At 37.7% G+C, this 25,307-nt stretch overlaps 1 protein-coding gene across 1 annotated transcript in view; it reads left to right on the forward strand.

Annotated features, from left to right (window-relative positions):
* The window catches only part of DDX10 (DEAD (Asp-Glu-Ala-Asp) box polypeptide 10), a 329,989-nt gene extending 306,243 nt beyond the window's left edge, over positions 1 to 23,746 (forward strand). Inside the window, exons 16-17 of the mRNA XM_012659131.1 lie at positions 1,106 to 1,242; positions 23,068 to 23,746. Of these exons, the coding sequence (XP_012514585.1) occupies positions 1,106 to 1,242; positions 23,068 to 23,245 (315 nt within the window). The 3' untranslated portion in view covers positions 23,246 to 23,746. The remainder of the gene's footprint in view (positions 1 to 1,105; positions 1,243 to 23,067) is intronic.
* Positions 23,747 to 25,307: the final 1,561 nt, after the last annotated feature.

A 25,307-nucleotide genomic window follows, 5' to 3' on the forward strand; every position in this document is an offset into this window, starting at 1 on the left:
TTTGTCTGACTTGGTTTGAAGAATAATTATAAAGTTGATAACTGAGAGAAACTTATCCTGAATTTATTTTTATAGTCTTATAGTTTTCTGTTAAATTCATGTGTCATTGCTTATTTGAGTTTATCTACTAGGTGGGAAAACCAATCTACAAGTATTAAACTTGTTACAAGTGATGCTCATAGCATAAATGTAATGTATAAATGTAATAAATAGCTTAATATTGCATTACTTTGTTCTGTGACAAAAATAAATTAACCACCAAAAAACAAAACCAAAAAAAAAAAAAAAGCCACCTACCTACCTATTTGCATCAAACTGAATAGATCTCAACTTCTTCCATGCATTCCCCTCCCACGCATTATCACTTTTCCCATTTCATGGTGTTCCTCCCCTTTTCCTGTGTTCTCAGGACTTTGTACTTGCATATGAATTTAGGAGACCCCTCACTATAAACTTGTACAGATCTGATTGTTTTTTAAGACTTAGATTATTATGGTCATAAAATTAGACAAATGTTACTATATTCTCGCTTCTGGTCTTTTATATTTTCACCTAATATTTTTGGTAGTTTTGAAATTTATGTGTGTGGACAGGAGCACTAAAACAACTTTACATTTTATTTCTTTTAATTTTTATTTTCTTAGAGATGGATGGGGTCTTGCTATGTTGCCCAGGCTGGAGTGCAGTGGCTATTCATAGGTGTGATCATTACACACTACAGCCTCAAACTACTGGGTTGAAGTGATCCTCCTGCCTCAGCCTCCCAAGTAGCTGGGACTACAGGAGTATGCCACAGCACCCAGCTTTATTTCTCTGATATTGAGTTACGTGGAAATAATAAACCAAATGATGTTCACCTATATTGAGTTTAATGGACTTAATAGTGATTTACTTTCTGTGTCATATTTTATTTTTCTAAATGATATGGATTTTCTTTCTCTTTGCAAATGATCGTGGTTCTAAAAGTCACATAAAGGCCTTCACCAGAATAGAAGGCTTCTAATTTGAGGATGCCAATTAGAGGGTGTCTATTTGGGTCTAGAAATAAGACCTGATTATTAATTAACTGACTTCTTAAACCACCATTTCCCTTGTGTTTTCTTAGGCCAAAGATGAAGAGGAAGCTTTTCTGGATTGGAGTGATGATGATGATGATGGGTTTGATCCAAGCACACTTCCAGATCCAGATAAGTACAGAAGCTCTGAAGAATCAGATGGTGAAGATATGGAAAATAAAATTAGGTATGTTTTTACCATTGTTATCAAGCACATACTTAATACCCACATGAGTCTTTTAATGAATTCAAGATATGTTACTAAAAATACTACTCCAAGAGATTTTTCTTTTTTAACCTTTATTAATATCCTGGAAAATCCTGCTGTGTTTTCTTACTCATTTTGCCTGTAGGTTGTTATACAAATATCTCATGCTTTTCTGATCATGTCAGGGGCTTTTTTATTATTATAATCCCTGTTAACAGATGTAAGTGTGATGTGAGTTGTTTTCTTTTCTGTTTTTTTTTCCCCTCATCTCTCTGAGTCCTTTATGCTTAAGTATTTGATGTACTAGAGTATGTTCAGTGCAAACTGTGGCAAGATTTTATTTCGATTTACTGTTAAAAGGACTCTATTGAGAGTGCTGTTAAAATTTGTCCCTAAATTCTAAAAAAGAGTTATACTTTCACATTCCTTTCTTTAGAATTAAGTAACAAAATAATGGAAAACTTCTGCATAAACAACCCTTAACAAATTCTTTCAATTTAAAATCTGTTAATTTGCTATCTGTTATCTATTTGTTACCATGCCCAAAACAAATGAAATGTGATGCATTGAATAATAGTATGACTTGCTCAGCATTTGTTTTCAGAGTACCATGTATTAGATTAAATTAAGATTCTATTGATTGGAAAGTTTAGGACATTAAACTTCATGGATATTCCAAACCAATGAGCCTATTTAGGCAGAAGGGAGGTACTAGTGACAGACAAAGTTAATGTAATTGAAGGGAAGAAGAAACTTGTTGATGGAACCCTTGAAGTGAAGCCCAGGGAGTTTAGAGTTGGAGAAATAGGCCAGAGAGGGCTATCATTTGTTTTAAACAAGAACAGCACAATGAAAAGGTCTCAGAGATTATCCTCCTAGGAGAAAATGCTGTAGGGAGATAGAGTTACTCTTCATTTGAATTTTGTGCTCATTTAAACATACTATTATTTTGTAATAGGTAAAATTCACTTATACAAAATACAGTCTTCCCAGGTGATGCTAGAAACTTGCATTTGCTATTGGATAAGTAGGTGGTAAACATACTAGTTTTATCACATATGTAGGCTCTGGGTGGTGGACATTTTGCTTTACTACCATAAGAGGCACCACTGGTAAAAAACAGTTTGAGATTTAGAAAAATATATAAATGTTTCTTCCATAAAGGTTCAGTAATTTAGGTTCAGGGCATATTTCTAATGATTAGAAATTGACCTCTAGGAGTAAACACACATACTCTGCTTCAACAAGTTCTTTGGTGTACACGTCCAAGACCTAGATGAACTATTAATATGGGCAAGTTTGCTGCCCCTTATGTCTCTATATAAATATCTCTCTTGCGGAGTGGTTTATGGGTTCTGTATTTTGGCAGATGTGATTTAACTTAACACATACGACTTTAATAGCATTAACTTCCAAATGTTTCTGTTGTAATTTGACTCTCGGAGCATTAATTGGTTCTTACAGTTCTGCAGCCATATTTTGCATATCTGTCTAACATATCTTTTAAAGGTAGTTAACCTTTGAAACCATTGGCAGAATGTCAGCAGTCCTGCATCTGATTCATATGGATTTTTTATCATAGTTTCTGGGTCACCTTTCATCTGTGTACAGCAGACATTTCATTTCATTCTGTTGTCATTTCTTACCCTCATAGTGACATTTTCCTGCTATTACCTAGTTAATATAACTTGTTTTCTAATATCGTCATGTGTTTCATCCTCTTAATTAGCCTGTAAATTCTTTGTAGCTAGAAATTGTCTTTGTGTTTTTGGTTGTGTCTTTTTTGTTTGTTTGTTTTTGTACCAGCACAGCTCCAGCCTCTATTCTAACCCCAGTATTAGTGTCATTGACACAGAGAAGACTCTGAAATATTTGAATTGATTAATTGATTGATGAAGGAGATTTACAGGGTTAAAAAAGCAACGTATAATTATAAGAGGCTATATAATTGATCCTAACAGCTTGACTGATAGATGACAGACTGTAGATGTTTGGAGAGTTGAAAGAAGCAACTCAGATAGTGTAAATGTGTGTGAACGAGAAAGTAAGAGTACCTTCAGATTTGCCAAAGCATCTTAAAGACAAGCATTCAGATGGAAAATATGTAAGCATTATGTGAAAATTAAGACAGTTTATTTCAGGCATGGCTAATAACTCTGCATTAGCAGAGATTGAAATCGATCAACTTGTTTTAAACTGAAGACGAATTGTCTCTTGTTGAAGAGGATATCAACAAGGACTTTATTACTAACTAACATAAAGGATTTTATTCCTTTAGCCTGTGGTCCCAAGCCCTGGTCCATTGCCTGTTAGGAGTGGGTGTGTGGGGGGGGCACACAGCAGGAAGTGAGCAGGTGGGCCAGCAGTGAAGCTTCATCTGTATTTACAGACACTCCCCATCACTGGCATCACCACCTGAGCTCCACCCCACCCCCTGTCCGTGGAAAAATTGTCTTCCATGAAACCAGTCCCTGGTGCCAAAAAGGTTGGGGACTACTGCCCTTAGCGTATTTAAGGGCTTCCTGGCAGTTCTGGTTTTTATCTATGAACACAGAGATTATCTAATCCAAGCCCCTCTTCTTACAGACGAAGAAACCAAGGCTTTAAGGGATAAAATAATTCATGCCTGTGATCACAGTAAAAGTTAGGAACAGATCAGTGTGATCTTTGTAAATCCAATTGATTCCCTCATTCTCATATTCCAATTAAGTTGTATAGAATTACTCTCACATTGAGAGGTAGTTTAGGAAGACCGAAGACAAATTTAATGTCATTTGACTGAAGACCCCAGTCCATGGACTGACTATAGGATAGATTTGACTAGAGCATAGTTTCCCACCCTTAGGAATATTGATATGTTCTGGCCCAGGTAATTCTTTGTTGGAGGGAGAGGCTGTAGGCTGTTTAGCATCATCCCTGGCCTCTACCAATGGCAATCCTATCCCACCCAGTTGGGACAAATAAAAATGTCTTCAGACATTGCCAGGTATCTCCGGGAAAGCAGATTGCCCACAGTTGAGAACCTCTGGATTAGACCCTGGGTGGCGGATACATGTTACAAGTGTTTAATTTCCTCTGTCCCTCATTCAGGGTAGGCTTTTTCTACATTTCTTTCCATTTAGCCTAAGCAATCGGTCTCAACACAGCCTCTGTCAACTGGAATTGGTACCTAAGATAAAACCTATTTGCCGTTCCTGGGCTAGAAGGCAGGATTTAGGGTAAGTTACAAGCAGTAGCCTACATGAATAATTTCTATTTATACTTCAATTTCAGTTTTTCTCCCTTTTTCCTTGTTCAGAATTACTTCAATGATAATGAATCAAGATGTATGTAAACTGAAACCAAAATTGTTTTAAAGTATTCAGAAGATTGTTATTAGGATCTAATTACATTAGAATTTTGACAGTAGCAATTGCTGCTGCTACTATTCACAATTATAGCACCAGTATAGTTTTTCTGTGTTCTTCCAGTTTGGCTACATCTTCTTTTTTCCTTGACCCTCATAAGCTATATGACCATATGATGAAAGTTTGTGATGTCAGCTTTGGGGGATTCTCCTGGCATGTTCACAGATTTTACTTACTGCTCTTTTTCCAGCCTCTGCTCAGTAATGGTGGCAACAGCTGGTGCTCCAGCCTGTTGGTCATCCTCACTCTCCCAGCAGGTTATTCTCTAGGTGTAAACTTAGCATTTTCAGAAATGAGTTCACTCTTATGGGACTAGATATACCAATTAGAAAGTAGCTATTGGTGGTCCCAAACCAACCAGCACATGCTGGTTTCTTTGAAAGTTTCCTCTGGGTATTTCTTTCCCATTCACTATTTTGATGCCCATAAATATTCAATGTGAGTGATGCTTTTGTCTCTCCACACAGAAGGACATTGTCAGTAGGAAATAGGCAATGGAGAGCCAGAGTTAGTGGAGAATGACTGAATCTGGGGTCAATAGTTCCTCCTCAGGGAGGTCTGACAGAGTTTTAAAGAGTTTGTACTTCTGTCTTAGTTCAGTGCATAGCTGCAGTAGAATTTAAACTACCCTCAGCCCTGTGTAGAATGATCTCTAGCACTGAGATTCCAAGGGGATTCTGATGTGCAAGACTCAACTCTCTTTAGTTAGAATGACACAAAAAGATCTCTTATAATGTGGTCCCAGGGGCAATGAAAATTGTGTGACTTTGAGTTCCTTTTAAGGAGCTTTAAGAATGCTGCCATGAATAGCTTAATTTTTCATACAGAAGGAGTTGGGGCCAGCTGTCTGAACTCTATCTGAGGATCTTGGCTATTTTTTGACCACAGGATAGAAGGGAGAGCTTGCTTTGATGTTCTCTGGTTTCTTTCCTCATCTTCCTCCATCTTACAGATTAGTCCAGGCTATGTTTTACTCTGTGGCTTTCACCTCTCATTCTTCCTCTGAAACTTGTGGAATTAGCATAGGTAGAATTAATAGAAGAGGTTAGGATTTGTGTTGTTATTGTTATTAAAATAGAGACAGAACAATTTGGTAGGAAACCTAGCTCTTTGTTTCAGTGGACTTTGTGACATAGAATTCATTGGTCTGCTGGGAACTACGTAGAATCTTGTGTTCTCATCTCCAGTAAGTTTCAAAAGACTTTTGTACTTTTGGAGGAAAAAGACGTCAAATGTCACAACTGTGTTTGGGCTCATAAATGGCTTTTCATTTCAAACAATCCATATAATGTAGTTATACTACTTTCACAATCAAAATATTTTTGAAAACTTCTGTATGTGGTGCCAAGAAATCGAGTGAGAACCTTCTGCATTATTTAAATCATATTCTACTTATATACCCACTTGAAGTGGGTAAATACCAAGTGGGTAAAAATACCCACTTGATCTGTTAGCCTTTGGCTTGTCGTATTTCTTCCATCTATTCTTTCAACTAAGAATGTTTTAGTACCTATCATGTGCCAGGCATAGTGAGTGCAGGTACAGAGGATAAAATATTCAACAACAACAACAAAAATACCTTTCCTGCTTTCACAGAGCTTTCAGTTCAGTGGGGTTTATAGATAGCTAAGAAAGCAATTATAAAACAGTATGGTGGATTGGTGTGTGGTTTGGGCAGTGGGGGGAGTAAAGTGGATGGCGGATAAACACGGAGAGCACGTAAGTGATGGGCCTAACCTGGGCCTGGTGGAAGAGCTTCCTGAAGGGAGTGATGTCTAAGCTAAACCTGAATTAAGTTTGTCTTAACTGAGGGGTGTGGGGGAGGGTAAATTGCCCTTCTAAAGAGTGTGGCCTTTGAAGTGGGACGAAAGTGTCTTAGCTGTATTCCAATTAAACTCAATAAAATTGTTCCTTTTAGCTGTGCTTTACAAGCTGAGAGCTTTGGCTCTGAGCATGTAAAGTAAGATTAATTTTTGTATATCTGGTAGCATTTATCATGTTTGGTTTATGGCCATCTTCAAGTGAATTGTTAATGATGTGAAAATTTGCAAAGTATTGAATACGATGAAAAAGAAACAGCTGGATGTTCCAGATATTCATTATCCAGTCAAACTAAGTTTTTAATATTTATAATCTTAACCTTTTTCAAACAAAAAATGGAAAGAGAAAAAGTAGTGGTTAGATTCTAACTACTTTATATTAATCTTTGCTTTGCAGACTATAGTCTCTAAGGGAGGTTGCTTTATAAAGAATTGTTGTAGGGTAGGGTGCTTTGTAGATTATTTTAGGTGGCATAAGACCATTTACATCTATAATTTGTACTGAAGCTGTTTAGATAATTTAGATATAACTTCCGTATGGATTGATTCCTTTTCCTATACAGAGTAAACTTATCCACATCTAATATAATTAGCTATTCTTTTTATCTATTCTTACACAGCTCTGAAGAAAAAAAAAAAAACTGATTAAAGGTTTTTGGTCTGTATGTTTGTTCTTTTGTTTGTGTTTTTTTGGTTTTGTTTTTAAAAAGGCAGTTCCATATTCATTTTCTGGCTCTTAAGTGAATTTGTCTGTCTTTAAAAATGATCTCTTATGTGAGGTAGATGAACTACCTTAACCTCTGTGGTTTCTTCTAGTATTGAGTTTTGTGACATCTCTTCACTATGTTTTGCTCAGCAACTGTTTTTCCAAGATTTTATGGTCAGCTTTATAATATGTGGAAGACTTTTCACTTGGAAAATCAAATTCCGAGAAACAATTTTCATTTCTTTCTTGTTTTTGGTTGGGACTGAGTGTGGCACATTATATATTTTATATAAATTTTAATGGTGTTACATATAGGGGGGATTCTTTTTTAAAGAGCTTTTTCTTCCCAGTCCAGTTAATTGTTTTAAAAAATACTATTGACCACAGTCTCCACTTACTTGAACCTCTACTTTGTGAATCAAGTTGTAGGTGGCAGATATAGAAAGCTCAGTGTAATGATATATTGACTGTATTGTGTGTGCCTGCCACTCTTTGCTTTTATTCTTTTTAACTTCAGGAGATTTATCCCCCATTCAATATGCCCAGCAACTTTCAATAGAAAATCTCAATCATCTCTTCTTTGTAAAACATCTGAAAATAAAAAGAATATCTGGAGAAACTTTCAGGGCAAATTATTGGGGGAGGGGTAAGGAAAGGCAAAATTGTTTCTCTTGGGACTCTTAGGGAAAGGTTATTACACATGAGGAAGCAGGGTATTATTTTCTGGGGTGAGGATTAGGTTGAGATGGGGAAGCCATAGTATGAGAAATTTTGGGTTTAAGAAGCTACCCTTCTGACCTTTCTTGAAGTTTCAGTTTTTACCCTGTGTTTTCTACTCTTTTATTTAGTCGATCATTGTAATAACTGCTGCTCAATGACAGTTGTGAGTTTGTCATTTTTCACAAGTGCCAAGATCTCTAAGATGATGAATGAATGGTTCAGGATGCCATGAGGCAAAGATGAGATCGCCCTTGCTAGTAGGGTTCTCTTGGCAGCTGCCCTAACTCTGTGCAACGCAACTTTGTTTTCACTAGTCCATTGAGAATGACTTTTTCTTAGGACCACCCTTTTTTTCATTTCACATTGCTTCATGTAGAGTTCATTCATGCCTAATAGCTGCATAGCATTCTGTCACTTAGTTATACCATATTTTCCTTATCCACCTCCCCTTTTAGAATTCATGCTAGGATTTTGGTTGTTGTTTGATTTTATTTTGTTTTTGCCATTATACATGATTCTTTAAGGGCAGCTTCGTTGAAGATTAGGCTTTCTTTCAGTTAAAGTCATTTGAAGGTCTAACGAAGACTGAGACTGAACTGAAAAACTTGATGTTGCCAGATAGCTGGAACATTGAGGACATGCTTGGGTAGGTGATCTTGACGGTTGAAAACTAATCAGGGAAAGTAGTTTGAGAGAGAAGCCGATGTGTTTCTGGGGAGCACAAAATGTTCTACATGCAGATTAGTTGAGAGAAAAATGCATAGCGTAAACCCAACTGGTGTAGTGTTTAAATTTTTTTTTAAATCTGGGGGAAGAGAGATAATTATATCTTCTAAATTGCTGCAGAGCAGGGATTCTTAACCTGGACTCTGTGGATAAACTTTAGGGGAATCCTGAACATTTTGAAACTGTACGCATGCAGCTTAGATGCTCTCATGCATTCGCCTGGGGAGGGGGTCATAACTTTTCACTGAATTCTCAAGTGGGTTTATGGACAAAAAACAAAAACAAAAAAACAGAGATTGGGGCCAAAACTTTTTGCCAATACCAAATAATGTTGTGCGTGTTTTATAGAAGGGAACAAGTACGTGGATAGTCGTGTGTCGTGCAGTCTCTGCCATCTGTTTCCTTCTCACCACCCAACCTTTTCTGATTATTAGAATTCTGATCTAAGAGGATGTTTTTTCCCCTCTCCTCTTGCAGTTATGTTTGTAATGAACTCTGAGCCAATCAATCTTTTCTTACACAAAATTGTTTTTATAAATCTGGTTTTAGTACTGAGCAGCTAGAACAGGGACGTTAAGGATGTGATACATTTTCACTACCAATTCTATATGCGATAGCCTTTGCTGTCAGAAGGAAGCAGAGCAGATTTTAGGGAATGTACTGCAGTAATTAATCTTCATTAGGACTGTTGCCATGGCCTTATAAATTAAAATTTATGATAAGGGGAAAAGTCTCTGGCACAACGTATTTGAATACCAAAGTGCCAGTACTTAAGGATAATATTAAGATTTCTTAGAATTTTTTAGAGAAGCACAAGCTCGTTTATTAGCTTTAAATTATTCTGAAAAAGTCCAAGCTGCATTTATTGATATGAATGTTAGGAGGAGAGTTTTACACAAATAGGGACCCAAACTGGGCTCTCAGGTGCTGAACTCTTGGCTCTCACAATAGCTTTCCACAGCCAATTTAGCAGCATGTTGTAAAAGGACACTCAAGGGATCATTCACTGTTCTCCACCTCTAGACACCCACCCTCAGCTTCCTTACAGCTAGATCAGTCTGCAGTTTCATCTGATTTCTTTCCTTTGCAAAAAAAAGAGAAGAAAAGGCAAGAGGTTGAAAAGCTGCACAGACTGCATAATAAAGGAAATGTGTTTTCTTCAAGCAGTCCCGTGTCCTGGCTTTTGTTAGATTTCTGAATAGGCTTATATAGTGATGTTGATCCCTGATTTTATATTAACACATGCAAACTCACACATGTCTAATTGTACCTGAATAAGTGTAGCCACTACAGGAGTTAGGAGCTCTAACATGAGGCATCGTGGTACTTTCTGGCTGCAGAGTCTCTTCCAGAGTCAGGCTTATAGAATGCCCCATGATTTCAGTTGCCATTTATAACTTAATTATTGGAATTGCCTGCTGCAGCATCCTTGGAAGTTTAGTACTCACTCCACTACATTGTGTTTCTATAGGGTACTACTTCCAACAAGAGAGAAATTGACAGGTTTTCCCAGAGGATCTTTTTCTTCTGTGATGCCTTGGCCACAGTCGTATCAGTCAACACTTAGAAAATTCTTGAAGCATGGTGTAGTGGTTCTGATTGCAATGTTCTTGCAACTCAGGGGATGTGGTTTCTGGGTTATAGAGGACATTCTGATCGTTTTTGTTGGATTTAATTCACACATCATTTATTTAAACTGTGCCGTTTACCAGTGAGTGGTCTGCCTGTTCATGGCAGGTACCAGTGATTACTTTCCTCTTCTTGTTGTAAATCATTATAGATCATTTGCCCAGCCCCTTCCCACACTTGTAAGTCTGTTGGCTAAAGCTTCTTAAGAGCCAGAGAGGAAATTTAAAACCAAGTGTAATAAAACCTAGGAGTTCCCTCTACATGGAAAAATTTATCAGTGAGTCAGTCTCTCTCCTTTTTGTCTTTCTTTATCAATACTTAGGAATTTAAACTGTGTCTGATCCTGGCTTCTGTTCTCAGAAGCATCTGTATGACAAAAATAGTTGCTCCAGCAGGTGCAAGATATGAATTACATAAGGTCCCAAGAACCAAGAGACTGAATGTCTTGCCCACATGCACCACTGCTTATGGTTTTAGAATATTGAGCTATGTACTAGATTATGGTAAACTTTATAATATGAGGAGACGCAGGAGTTTTGTGAAATTAAGTCTGTATTAGAACAAAGACAGGCTACTTGGCCTTGAAGGGAAAACTGGATTTCAGGATCAGATGGACCTGAGTTTCAGTCTTTCTTTTATAAGTTAAAGACCTTGGACAAGTTACTTAATCTCTCAGAGTCTCAGTTTTCTTCATCAGTCAAATGAAGAAAATTCTTATCTTGCAAGGTTATTGTGAAGATCTAATGGAAGTATAAAGAAAGCAAAGCATGACACAGAATAGGGTCATTAATATATGGTAATCATCTTAATTACTAAAAGCAAACTGGTAGGAGTTTTTACATGAATATATACAGTAAGAATAAAATTTATTGTCCTCTGGGATATCTACTTTTCATTATCTTCTTCATCAAAATCATTCATTAAGCCCTAGATAGTGTCAGGCCCTATAATCAAAACAGTCTGCAAAAATATCCTACAGCCTTAGTTGAAATGAATGATTTTGTAAAAATAATGCCACATAACACATCCTATTCAGCATCCAGATAGAGAGTCCATATTACCAAATCGGAGTGTGAGAAGTGCCCTTACCTGTCTGTTCTCCTTGGACATTTCCATTTTACAGTCATTCAGTAAATGTCAAGTTTAGTCTGTGCCTGCCCGAGAGCAATAAAGAGGAGAGACTGGATCCCAGCTCTCACAGAGCTTACACTCCAGTGAGAGAGACAGACCAACCATAAGGAAGTCAACAAAAAGTAGACAAGGGGGCGAAAGGACCTTGAACTTGAAAGCAATAACTCTGATGCACGAGGAATTGGGAGAGTTCATTTTAGCTGAGGTCAGGAAACCCTCTCTGAGGGGAAATCTGAAGAATTATTGGAAGCCTTCTCTGTAAAGAAGAAGTGATTCATCCTACTGGTGTAATCATGGTTTTCATTGACACTTATTAAAATTCAAATATTTACCTTAGTAGCAGAATCATGACAATACACAGTTGTGTGTATTCCTGTCAGAGGAGATTCCTCGGCTGCTTTTTATCCCATCATTTTTCCACCCATGTGTCTATTCTGACTGTGATACTGGCTTCATGAAAAGCGATGAGTGTAGGAAACAGCTACGATTCTAGTCCGTAAAGGGGCAACTCAGTAGAAAGACATAGACAGGATTAAAGTTCATGAGAATGGGAGAGTGAAATTGAGATGGTCTGAGTTCTCCAAATGAAGGTACGAACGCACGTATACACGCCTACAAACATAACTCAATTCTCCAAACCAAGGTTACTGGAAAGGTAATTCAGGTTACATATTAAAAGAGCGTGTAGTTCTTTGGAGATAAAAAGAGAAAACTCTGGTGTATTTTTATTGCTTAAGTAATTAAGTTGTATGTTGGATGGTATGTTAACTCCTTTGAACTATGCAGGTTTTTTTTATAGACTTTTTTCTAACAGTTTTAATTTTTATAGTAAAAATTGTTTGAAAAGTACAGAGTTCCCATATTACCCCTCACGCCCTGGCAGTTTCCCCTGTTACTAACATTTTGCCTTAGTGTGGTGTATTTGTTACAATTGATGAACCAATATTGATGCATTATTAACTAAGGTCCATAGTTTACATTAGGGTTCACTTTTTGTTTTGTATATCCTATGGGTTTCCACAAAAATGAATAATGGCATGTATCCATCATTACAGTATCATACAGAATAGTCTCAGTACTCTGAAAATTCCGTGTTCTACCTATTCATACCTTCCCTCCCTCCCTCTGAACCCTTGGCAACCCTGGTCTTTTCACTGTTTTGCCTTTTCTAGAATGACATATGGTTGGAATCATATAGTATGCAGCCTTTTCTGATTGACTTCTTTCACTTAGCAATATGTTTTCAAGGTTTCTCCACATCTTTTTGTGTCTTAGCAGCTCATTTCTTTTTATCACTGAATAATACTTCATTGTATGGATGTGTCACAGTTTGTTCATCTATTGAAAGACATTTTGGTTGCTTTCAATTTTGGCAATTATGAATAAAGCTGCTATAAATATTCATGTGCAGGTTTTTGTGTGGTAGTAAGTTTTCAGCTCCTTTGGGTAAATACCAAGGGACATGACTGCTGGATAGCACGGGAGGAATGTATTTAGTTTTATAACAAACTGCCCAACTATCTTCAGAAGCGGCTGTATCATTTCGCATTCCCGCCAGCAATGAACGAGAGCTGTTTTTGCTCCATAGCCCCACTAGCATCTTAGCTTTTAGATTTTATCCATTCTATAAGAATTTTTATAGTTTTAGGAAAGCTATTTTTAACTGTTAAAATATAATAAGCCATGAGAATAACATGGCTTGTTTTTTCAGATTTTGCTTATGTACTAAATTAAATCTTATTCCACCAAATATGAAATTCTAGCTTAGCATAGCCCTTCCTTATGAACAGGGCTGCCTTTTGGGGACTGCCTTCCCGTCTGCTTAAAGCTAAGGTTCTTACTTGACAAAAGGCTAATGATATACTTAATAAAAGCATCAAACACTATTGTTGCTTGCTGAGGACCTTCATCTAATGGGGACCCAGGACATCTCTTCCCTTCTGGAACATGTGTTGCGGACTTTTACCCTGCTAAGGTCCTGACCTTCCCAGTATCCTTCCTGACTGCCCCAGCTCGCCAGGTGTTCTCTCCATTTGTGGTCCCACATCACTGGGACATGGGCTCAGCAACCCAAACCTGGGGTAGGATGTTTAGGTTTCATAAGATGGTTTAGGTTTCTTTATTACTCTGGTTCGATAGCTTAATATGTTAAATAGGTTTTAGATACTAGCCTTAGCCTCATCTATTCTTTGTTTCAGTGAAAAGGTATTTATTTTCTACCTTAATTTGAAAGCTTTTGGTACACAGTACATTTTAAGTTAAAAGGCTTTCACTTTGCATGAGAAAGGCCAATGCAATCCCACTAACATTGACAGAAAAGAACCCCCAGCAGGGGGAGTTGCAGAAGCTATAATTAAAATTTATAATTCATATACTATAATTATATCATTTATTTAGCCTTTCCATGAAGTAGATATTAATCATATTTTTACAAATTAGAAAATTGACACTCCATGAAATGAAGCAGTTTTCACAAATTTTAGGCAGGTCTCAAGGTTCAGATGAGATCTGACTGGCTCCCACACCATTTTCTTTCCCCCTTCTATGCCAGAATTTGTGTAAAGACATATTTAAATATAGTATTTAAATCACTGTTAGGTTACTGATTTTTAAAAGCAACTATTTCAACATTAAACACGGAGGAGGTAAAGGAGATATTTTTTACATTGAGATGTATACATTCTAGAGAAGTTACATGTACTCTCTACTTAAAAAAAACAAAAAAAAAACCTCTTATGGTTATAGCATCTTCCATATATACTGAGTTAAACTTGATAGGGGGTTACAAAAGGATCCAGGCATGATGGACTGGATGCTATAAAATACCTTTAGCAATGTATCTTTAGGAAACTAAAGATCCTTCTTAATCACCCAGTTATGGTTTCCCCTAATTTTATTTGGATTCAGATCCCATGTCTCAGTTTTATCTGCAAGGTTACTGTGTGTCATATGCCTTGCTGAAATCTAGAAACATTTATTTTCCTGTTCTACCAGTCTAATAACCCTCTCAAAGCAGTGAGGTTAGTCTGATCAGACTTATTTTTAGTGAGCCAACGAAAGCCACTAGAGCTAGAAAAGGCAGACCCCTTTTTTATAGGAAAAAGAGGGGGTGGCGTCTTGCCCTTTTTTCTACCAAGGGCCAGATAGTAACTCTGCCATCGTAGTGGTAAAGCAGCCATAGATAATACATAAACAAGTGGACGTGGCTGTGTTCCAGTAACACTTTACAGGCACTGTGTGAAATTTGGCCCGCAGGTGTAGTTTGCTGACCAGCTCTTAAGAATGACTAATTCTTTTTTTTTTTTGAGTAATCCATCGTAGAGTCTTGTCAAAAGCTTTATGTACTTTACAAAATTTACCTCCTCCCCTGTTTTGAAAATGGGAACCAGGTCAGGCAATGGTGGCTTGTGTGTATAGTCCCAACTATTCACTATTGGGGAGGCTGAGGCGGGAGGATCGCTTGAGCCCAGGAGTTCAAGGCCAGCCTGGGCAACATATTGAGATCTCATCTCTCAAAAAAATAAAATGGGAACCACTTTTTTCCTATCTCCAGTTTTTGAGGAGTTGAGAATTTGCTTGTTGGCTTTGTTTTCCATCAGCAATAGGTACCTCTTGTGACGAACATGAAGGCAATTTCAGTTTCAATATTCTTTAGTATTCTTTAGCAGGTATAGTATTCACTTATTTTACTCTTTGTTCAGATATTGTATCTGCTGGCGGCTAACCACCCCGAGTCTAAAATCCAGTACAATGAGGAGAGACCAACATTTCCACACTGATTTTATGTCTCATGGAACCTGATGCTTTTGTCTTGGAGTCATAGTAATTTGACTGGTATAGTGCTGTTAAAGAAAAAATTATTCATGACACTTATTAAAGAATGGTTAGTCAGACTTGATTCAAGGGAAGTTAGTACAGTGGGGTTTTGTATAATAGGGGAAAGTGATTGGGCTCAACTTTGCATACAACTGGGATAAATGAGATATACAGAGATTTGCAGGGTAGGGGTTATTGGTGGAAAACTACTAGAGCAAACATCAGGGTTATGGGGAAATCTGTCTAAATGGACTTGACAGGCTTACTACTGAGGGCAGGCCCTAGTGATGAGATATTGAGGATAGAGCATGAGGAATTGGACCAGATACCAAGAGTGAGAGATTTTCATTAAACTGACTCAGCGGCATTCTTGCTAAAACTGGACTAAGTGGGCAAGAGCCACTGGATTAAAGACAAATCCCAGTCAGAAAGAGGACTCAGAAAAGCCAGACTCAAGTTTTGGGTCAAAAGAAAGTGTCTTTGTCAATACTTCACTGAAGGTTAAGGTTTTGATGTGGTTACCCATTTTTAAAAAGATAATAAATATTGTTGCAAAAAAATTAAAATTACTTTTGTTGAAGTGACATGCTGAGTTATTCTCTTTTTATAGTGTTGAAAGTATTGCTTCATTTCTCATTCTATGTCTGAGGTTGTTGGCTACTTCTTTTTAACAGTATTGTTTTCCTTCTGCCATTAATGTTTTAATTTTCACTGTGGCTTTGATCTCTTGAATTTCTTTGGAATTAATGATACACTGTGGAAAATACAGCACAGATTTAAAAGTCTACTTATATACTTCGTGTACTTATATATTAATACTATCTTTGCAGCTAGGATAAGAATGTGGTTTTCATTAAGGATCATTCTGTCTGACTCTAACTGACGTAGAGTGGGCCAGTCACAGTACTAAGTATACTTAGTAGTATAGAACCTCAGCCCAGTGGGTTTATTCGTTTATTCAAGAAACATTTATTGAGCCCCTGGATACCAAGATAATGTGGCTGCAAAGAAGAACGAGACAAAGTTTTGTCCTCAGGGAACCTGTAATCTCATGCAGTAGACAGGTAAGCAAATGGTTGCCATACGGCATTTCCGGTGGCATAAGGGATGTATGTACAATGTGAGGGGAACCCCAAGAGGGCACTTCACCCTGACTGCGGTAGTCAGGGAAGGCTTCCCAGAGCTGTCAGGTGAAGGAGGAAAATGAATGAAGAAGCCATAGTTCCAGAGGCCCTGAGAAAACTTGGGTGGATTTGAGAGAGAAGAATGAAGAGATGACCAGTTAAATTAAGGATGTGAAGGAGAAAATGGCCCAAGGATGACTTCCAGGTTTTTTGTGTGGGGTAGTACAGTTCACTCAAAAGGGAAATATAGGAAGAACAACAGATTGGGGGAAAACGTGTAATTAGGGGCATGTTTAGTTTGAGGTGCAGGTAGAAATATCTGGGAACTGGCTGAATATGTTGATCTTGTGGTCAGCAAAGAACTCTGGGCTAAAGAAGTGTATTTTTAAGTTATTAGCATTTTGGAAGATAGGTGAAATGTTGAACTACATGAGAGTACTCAGAATGAATATGTAAGATAAGAATAGTAGAAGCCCAAGGATGGAACCTGGAAAAATCAAATTTAAGCAATGGACAGGGAAGACATAATCAAGGGGGTTGTAGTCAACTTTAAGTACTTAAAATTTAGATGATTGCTGATTACATCTCATAGGGAAGCTGCAGTAATGTAAAATTTTAACCGTCCATTGATGGAGCGTTGACTCAGCAGAAGGCATGTGTTTGAAGAAAAACCAAGTTATTGGGATTAACCATAATTTAACCACTTACATAATTTTGAAAAGTACGCAAAGCCAAAATTTAGAACACCGGAACTTGTGATATTAAAAACAGAGGATTAGTCAGCAGGCAGGAGCCTGTGCACCCACAGATCAGACTGAGTGTTCTGGGGGTGGGCGGTCCCACACGTAACAACCTCCTTGTAACTCTGCTGGAAATCCATTGAAATGTTGCCTTCTTCATTGCAGTAGCAGTAATTCTTGGGACTTCGAACAACCCCAACAGTCATTATTTCTACCATTAGATGAGTCAGCCTTTACTGTATGATTTCTTTATTCAGATTGTCTTCAGAGATGAAGATGACAAACAGCCCTAGGCCTCAAAAGCTAACAGTTTAGTAGGAACAAGAAAGAAATCTATTCAAAATTACTGTAATAGCACTTAGAATGAGTGCCATAGGAGGGGCACAGACAGTGCATAAGGTGGAATCTGAGGAAGAGGTGGCATTTGCCCTGAGTTTTGAAGGATAAGGGAGGATTCAGATAGTTGAAAAATAGAACAAGGAATTCTAAATGGAAACAAATTGAGAACCTAGAACATGTTCAGGGAATAGATATCCTCCCCCAAAATGGGATGGATTAAGGGGGTTATAACGCAGAGTAGGTTATAGTATAGATGCAGGCTTATAACAGACCACGATAAATATAAAAATTATATAAATAAGATTATACTAAATAATCTTTCTCAGCAGTCACTGAAATTTTTATGAAGAGTGACGAGAGCCAAGCTGTGCTTTACAAAGACTACTCCTCTAAATATACATAAGACTAACTAGAAAGAGAGAAATGTTACACAGCAGACATTGAGGTTTTACAAATGATAATTCAGCAAGAACTCTGATTTAAGATGACTGGTTCTTAAGATTTTTTTCTGTTTTCTTAGGGAGCTAGTGAGCATGGAAACCATTATGGAATGGCTTCCTGGGAAGCCTAATATGTAAAACTGAAAAGTAAAATTATCAGAAACTCACAAATTTACCCATGTGGTCCGTGAAGCACCATTCTTGAGTCTTGAATGATGACTTCCAACATTTTTGTCATCATGGAGGACTTTTTCCAACACTGATGGTCTCATGTTTTGAAAGATTTTTGTCTCAAGAATGTTAATACTTAATGTTTCACATTTATTTTATTACAAAGACATAAAATTTCCCATCCATGGAAGCTTCTGAGGTATCAAGTATTCACTTAGCTCAGTTAATGTAATTTCACCCAAAAGCAAAGAAATCGCACAACTTAGTCTTTGACAAACAATTGCAGATTTTTTTTTTTTGAAATAATCTGTGACCCATATATCCTGACCTAAGAAGTATCACCTTTCCCAATATTTCTGTGGATTGAGGGACCCTAATCTGGAGATTGAGTCATCAGCAGGAACAAAGAATACGTGGCACACCTACTCTGTATGCTTCTGAGCTTTGTGGAATTACAAAAAAAAAAAATCGACATATACCTAGCTGCCCAGAACTTCAAACTTAATTTTATTTCTGTTTTTATTACAAAGAGTATTACAGGCTTGTTACAGAAAAATGAGAAAATATATATAACAGCAAAAAGAACATTTTAAAAAATCTCCGAAGTCTTTTTCTACGCAAAGATAACATACATACTTTCTAAAACATAAATGGACTCTTTCTGTATTGGTTTTATAATTATTTTCAGTGTCCATAAAAAAATTCCTACAACATTTTTAATAGCTGCATAGTATCTCACTTCTAATTTCATAATTTATTTAATCCTTTATGGTTGGACTTTGGGGTTTCCAACCTTCTAAAGTTAAAAATAGCTATACTTTGAATATTCCTATAAATAAATCTTTGTATGCATCCTTAATTATTTCCTTGGGATAAATAATTCTCCTAAAGAGAAATTGCTGGCATGTATACTTTAAAGACTTTTGAAAGGTGCTGCCAAATTGCTCTCCAGAAAGATGGTGCTAACTTAAATTCTCACTCAGGAGTTTACATTCTAATTGGGATTGAAGATTTATACAGGTGAAAATCACTTTAGTATCAAGAAGAAGCAATGTTAGGTGCAAAATGACTAATAATTAGAGCTTTGAAAATTCAGAGGAAAGAGACAACTTTTAATAGGCAGATCGGTACCTTTCTTCAAAGATGAGGAATTGGACAGATGGGTCGTGAAGGGCAAGGGAAGACCCAGGAGGGAGGTGCCACATTCACAGTGGGGCACCATGGGGACGCACAAGAAGTGTCCACTGATGTCATGAGTAAGGGCCACGCTTGAGCAGTGAGGGACCAAGGCTGACCCAAGTATGCTAACTCAGGTTGTCCTCCCTTTCTTCTGTTTCTCATGAACTTAACACAGACTGCACTCTTATTCTGGCTGACTAGGGAACTATAAGTATATGAAAAAAAGTGTTGAAACCAGGATCAATCCTGTTGAAAAATCCATTCAATGTCTAGGAGAATTTTCATGTTTGAGTTCAGATAATTAAGAAAGTTATATTCCATTTATAACTCAATTGCAAATTTATTAAGATTCTGAAATTGAATTCACATTCCAATGTTATGTCTTTTTTCTTAATAGCAATGAATAAATTGTCTCAAGTGGTTAATTGAGGTATTATGGCAAGCTTTTGTGTATTCATTTTCACTAAAATTTCAAAATCATTGAAGTAGAATTTCCCTGTCCGGGTTACATATCACGTGATTTTTTTCTTTGCACTTTGTTGTATGATCTGTTCTTTAAATGACACACTAATCTTTACTAATTAAGTCTCTTTATTATTTGGGTTATCGAAAGTTTAATAGCTCTGAATTCTTAAGCTTTGGGGTTTTGTTTTTATTATTTTTTATTTTTTTGAGACAGGGTCTTCCTCTCTCACCTACACTAGAGTGCAATGGCATCATCATAGCTCACAGCAACCTCAAACTCCTGGGTTCAAGCGATCCTCCTGCCTCAGCCTCCCAAGTAGCTGGGACTACAGGTGTGCGCCACCATGCCCAGATAATTTTTGCTCTTGCTCAGGCTGGTTTCAAAGCAGTGACCTCAAGCGATCCTCTCACCTCAGCCTCCTAGAGTGTTAGGATTACAGGCGAGAGCCACCTCACCCGGCCTAGGTGGTTTTATTTTTACAGTAGTAGTAGCAGTGGCAGTAGTGCTCTGAGTTGAGCCATGCTTTTGCTTTTTAAGATATGCTTTATCAACCATTATGTTGTACTGTCTTAATGTTGAGCAGTGGTATGTTTTTTTTGATGCTTGCCACGAACATTTGAAGAATGTGGAAAGATTTCAACACTTTAAGTCCCACAGAGGTACCGATACGAAGATAAAATGCAGAGCTTGGGCTCTGACTCTGCCCTGTTTCGTAGACCACTACCTCGTCAGTCATCTTGTGGGCCTCTTTACCTCCTTTGGTTTAATGTAGAACATTTATCTGATGAGAGGATCTCCCAGGTGGTACCCCTGTTTCTGACCTATATTGCATTTTCATTCTTTCAGTGGACCCGCTATCTTCAGAATGTTCTTCTATTTGGTAAACTGCACCAGTGATGTGCTGCCACGGGGCACCTAATAGAACTCCTGATTGAAAGGTGCAAGAGTTGCTCCCAGAATCTGCAGAAATAATTTAAGAACCAAAAGACTAGAATTCTCCATTACATACATTAAATTGTTAACCAATCATAAAGAATTCCTGGTCCTCAGTTGGATCCAGTAATCTCCCAGCAAACATTGGCTGGGTGGGATCAGAGCCCCCCTCTGCCTGATTCATCAGGATATAAATAAAACAGAGTCTTCTAATGCTGCACCATTTGGAAGAGGTCTTTCCTGAAGAGACCACTTTGTGGCGATATTTTGCTTTCTGCTTACTAGTTCTCTAGGTTCATTACACTATTTCCTTTTTGATGAATTACCTATAGAATACCTATGCTATTTAATAATTAATTTGTTACACAGACTGCTACTTATTTGCCATGGAAAATAGTATAAAATGCCTTTCTAGAATTTGAAGTGATCCACAAAGCAGCAAAGCTGCTAATTGTGAAAATATTGGGGCTATGTAAATTTCCCATCTTCTTTTATTAACTGACCCACATATTTCCTGCAGCGCATGTAATGTGCAGGAGTGCACTGACAAAAGATGCATTGGTAGAGCCCACTAATTAGGCCATTTTTGATGAGCTGCTCTGAGATGCACTTGATGTACAGGCTGGACAAAAATCAGTATTCCCTTATACTCAATAAATCACGGCACTGTAACCCAGTGGAATTGGCAAGGGACTGGCCACACTCAGAAGCTGATTAGGGCTCTCACTGCATTTTCTTAAGGCCCGTTTTGCTAAGAATTATTTTAATTCTTTGCTGACTGAATTTCCATCACAGGGAACTCTTTCATGTTCATCTCTCCAGGTGCCCTTTTAAAATGCAGTGACTTGTGGCTTTAAATAATCACAGCGTCCTATGGTTTCTCTTTCCTCCAATGGTGAAAGAGAATGGCTGAGTCAGAGCTTTGGGCACTTCTGGGAGGTAAATGGGGGAATTATTTACGGTTGTGCTTCAAGCTGGTCATAAATGGATATGCTGATTAGGCACATTCACTTTGATATCCAGTCTGTCTTCTTAACAAGTAATCAAGTCCATTGGAACTTGAGCACTTCTCTTTTGGAATACATGATGTGCTTGGATACAAAGTAATATTTCTATGATTTTTTTTTTTTTACAGATTGTTATAAATCAAAATGAGAGTTTGAAAAGGAATAGTTTATAGGCAGAAAGTAAACTAATATGTATTGAGCACTACTGTGTGCTCTCATTTATATAATTTTGTTTAATTTTTGCAATTCTAAATAAATTATATAATCTTCATCTTTACAGATAAGAAAACTGAGGCTTAGAAATGTTAGTTGATTGGCTGAAGTCTGACTATGTTGTTGTCAAATCAATGCTCTTTCCACAGCTAATTCTTTCATTACTGTCATCCACATGTTGAGTGAGTCAATTCTAATTGCTTTCAACAGCCTGCCTTTGGGGCTGGATTCAGTTAATTCGGGTCTGGGTTTGAATCCCATGTGTGTAATCTGCATCCAGCCATTTAACCTCTCTTAACCTCATTGTAGAATGACGCTAATGCTTCCCCACACCGAGGGTTTTCATGAAGATGAATGATGTAATCTATGTAAAGCATGTAGCGCAGTGCCAGACCCTAGTAAGCCCTTACTACATGGCTGCTACTGCCATTGCCACTAAATGAGCCTTGAATTTTGTTTAATCTTGTGTCCAATAATTGGGTTATCTTGTAACCTGATGATACATCTCAAAATGCTTTGAGGATGTTGTTTTGCTTTTCCTTCTATTTTTAATATATCAAATGATTTCCTCTACTTTCAGAAATTAACTTTATGTTCTATGTCTTAGGGTATGTGCAGAATACTGCAATAATGTTGGCTTTCTTGAGACTGTATATATATGTCTTAGACACTGACTTTTAAATGGGGGAAATTTATTTGATATTTTAAATCTATAATTTAACATTCCAGGTTCTATTTTATTCATGATCTCTATATCACAACTGAATGTAACAGATACTAGCATCAGTACCTGGTATCCTGATACCTCTTAGCTCACAGACTGCTACCTAAAGATAACCTAAGTTTAAAGAGAGGTGGTTTGATGTGGCAGGACAAGCACAGACCAGAGCCAGACCTACCTAGGGAGGTGTCCCTCAAAGGTATCTCTCAGTGTCCTCAAATGGTGGATAATATATATGTAGCCTCCTAGAGTCATTGCAAAGGTTGCATCACACAGTGTGAACAAAGTACCCTGCTCATGCCTGATGCATGATGGGCCTGCTCTCCCTATGCGCTAATGGAAAGGTATTTTCTTATGATACAGATATTCTGATGTGGTTGTGGTTTTGTTCTTTCTTAAATAATAATCAATTTTCCAGCTATCTGTTTCTGGTACCATTGTCCATTTTAAATGTTTGATTTCATACTATTGAGTATAGTTATTTATAAAGTAAATCATTGAATTTGTTCCCACCAGTGATACCAAGAAGCAGCAGGGAATGAGGAAGAGAAACAACAGTGAAGTGGAAGTCGTGGGACCAACAAGGCGTAACAGGAAGAAGGCCAAGTGGGACACGTTAGAGCCTTTGGATACGGGCCTGTCTTTAGCGGAGGATGAAGAGCTGGTGTTACATCTGCTCAGAAATCAGAGCTAGATGCTTCCTGTGCCCGCCTTCTCTTTGATACCTCTGGTCATCATTTTGTGGGCAAGAAGTTGAAAAACAATTGATTTTGGGATGCTTAGGTACCATGTGTCCCATTCCCAAAGGGCACATTCTCCAGACAGAAGCGATCATGCCTCTAAGCCCCTCTCACGGGACGGGCTTTGTGCCGTCACAGAGCATACTCAAGAGTGAGGGTGGATTATACAATTTCTTGAACACAATTTCCAGCATGTGCTCTGTTAGATTTTGTCGGTGGCTTTCTATGCCTTGTCATTAGAAATGCTTCCTTTGTTTTACTGGCAAGTTCTGGAGCTCTTGGTTCATTGTTAGAAATTCCTGTCTTGCATACTATACAGAAGTTTCTATATTATTGTTAAACAAAATTGCTCCTATTTTGATGTATATAATATTTGCAAAGAGAGTATGATGGACCAGCCCTGAGAATGAGTATTTTTGCATTGAGATGATCAATAATAAATATATTTCCTATAAAACTAAGTATTAATGTTTACATTATGTCCAGTGATATCAGAAAACCCTCAAGGGAAGGCTCTTGAGATTACAGTGCTTGGCCATTCCTTAAACAGTTTTTCATGTTCTTAGGTTAGCCTTCTCAAAGATAATGTCATTTGGCTCACACTTGCAGGTTTGCTAGCCATCACTTATAAAATCTATAGAAGTCCTGAATGTGAAGACTCTGACTAAAACCTGATTTCTTACTGAGCACAAAATAGCCTGTAAGTACTCAACAAATGCTGTAGTCAGGAGACACCACATATCCTGACCCACACCCCCCTGCTGATAACGAGGAAAAAGCAAGACAAGACAGAGCATCTTTTTTGTTACAAATAAATGTCATTCTTCAAAGGGGAACAACGTGATGAAGAAATCTGGTCTTGGCATGAAACTACTGATTTTGTCATAGCTTTGTCATCCTCTCATTATTCTGTCCCTTTCCTGCTTCCCCTCTCTGTGAACAAACAAAAAGAATTTTCAGCAGCAGGTGCAAGTCAATCATAAGTCCAAGGACGAGAATTGATGGCATTACACCTGGATACCTTAGACACTCCCAGCTCAGCCTAACTCCGGATTTGCGTCCGAAAAGTTTCTCCTCCTCTTGTATTCAGCATCCTCAGGAGCCAGCACCAACGTCATCTTGCCATCAAAATGAGAAATTTGATGACTCCTCAGCTTCTTGGTTTTCCCACTTCGCTTTACTCGTTCTGTTGATTCCTCTTTGATGAGTACTCTTACTCATTGTTCTCTGTTCTCATAGCTTCTGCCTTTGTCATAGTTCAGCATCTCATCATGACCTGCCCAGACTCCTGCAGGATCTCCTGGCCGGTCACTGTACTTCTCTGGTCTCACATTTCTCCAACCCAGCCCCTCCCACGGTGGTCAGAATTCCCTTCATGGTGCACACAGATCTGAGCATGCTTCTCTCCAGCTGTTGTTATACTCTTGTTATAGTGCTTATCAATGCTGTTACACTTGTTTATAAGCCTGTTGCCCCTTCTGTTTGACAAGTCTCTTGAGAGCAAAAGGACTGTTTCATCCACCCTGTATATCCCCAGAGCCAAACACAGCACCTGCCCTATAATTAGCTTAGGGAATCAATGAGTGGATGTTTATAAACCAAGATAATTTTTAGAGGTCTGTTATAGCACATTGCTATATCACCTCTGGTAGGAAGGATATAGAATGACGGGAATGAGAACTAGATGAAATGGCTATATAATAGGGAAGAAAAGGAAAATAGGCGGGAAAGGAATTTGGTATATAATAACCTGGAAAGATTTTAAAATTAGTTTCTGATATAGGCTCTCTTGGTCTTGACTATTTTCAAAGGGCATGAAGATGCAAGACTGTGTAAACTGAAGGTTTGCCATTGAATGTACTCTGTGCAGTTTTAGATCATTTCTCCTGACCCAAATAAGGAATTAAGGCAGTTTACTTCCCATACGTAAACATTGAATAAATATATCACAAGACCTTTGGTTGATAAACTAGTTTGAGTTGTACTGTTTCTGTGGAACTGAATGGTTCCTGATGA

This window comes from Propithecus coquereli, unplaced genomic scaffold (genome assembly GCF_000956105.1).
Source record: "Propithecus coquereli isolate 6110/MARCELLA unplaced genomic scaffold, Pcoq_1.0 Scaffold6, whole genome shotgun sequence".
NCBI lineage: Eukaryota > Metazoa > Chordata > Mammalia > Primates > Indriidae > Propithecus > Propithecus coquereli.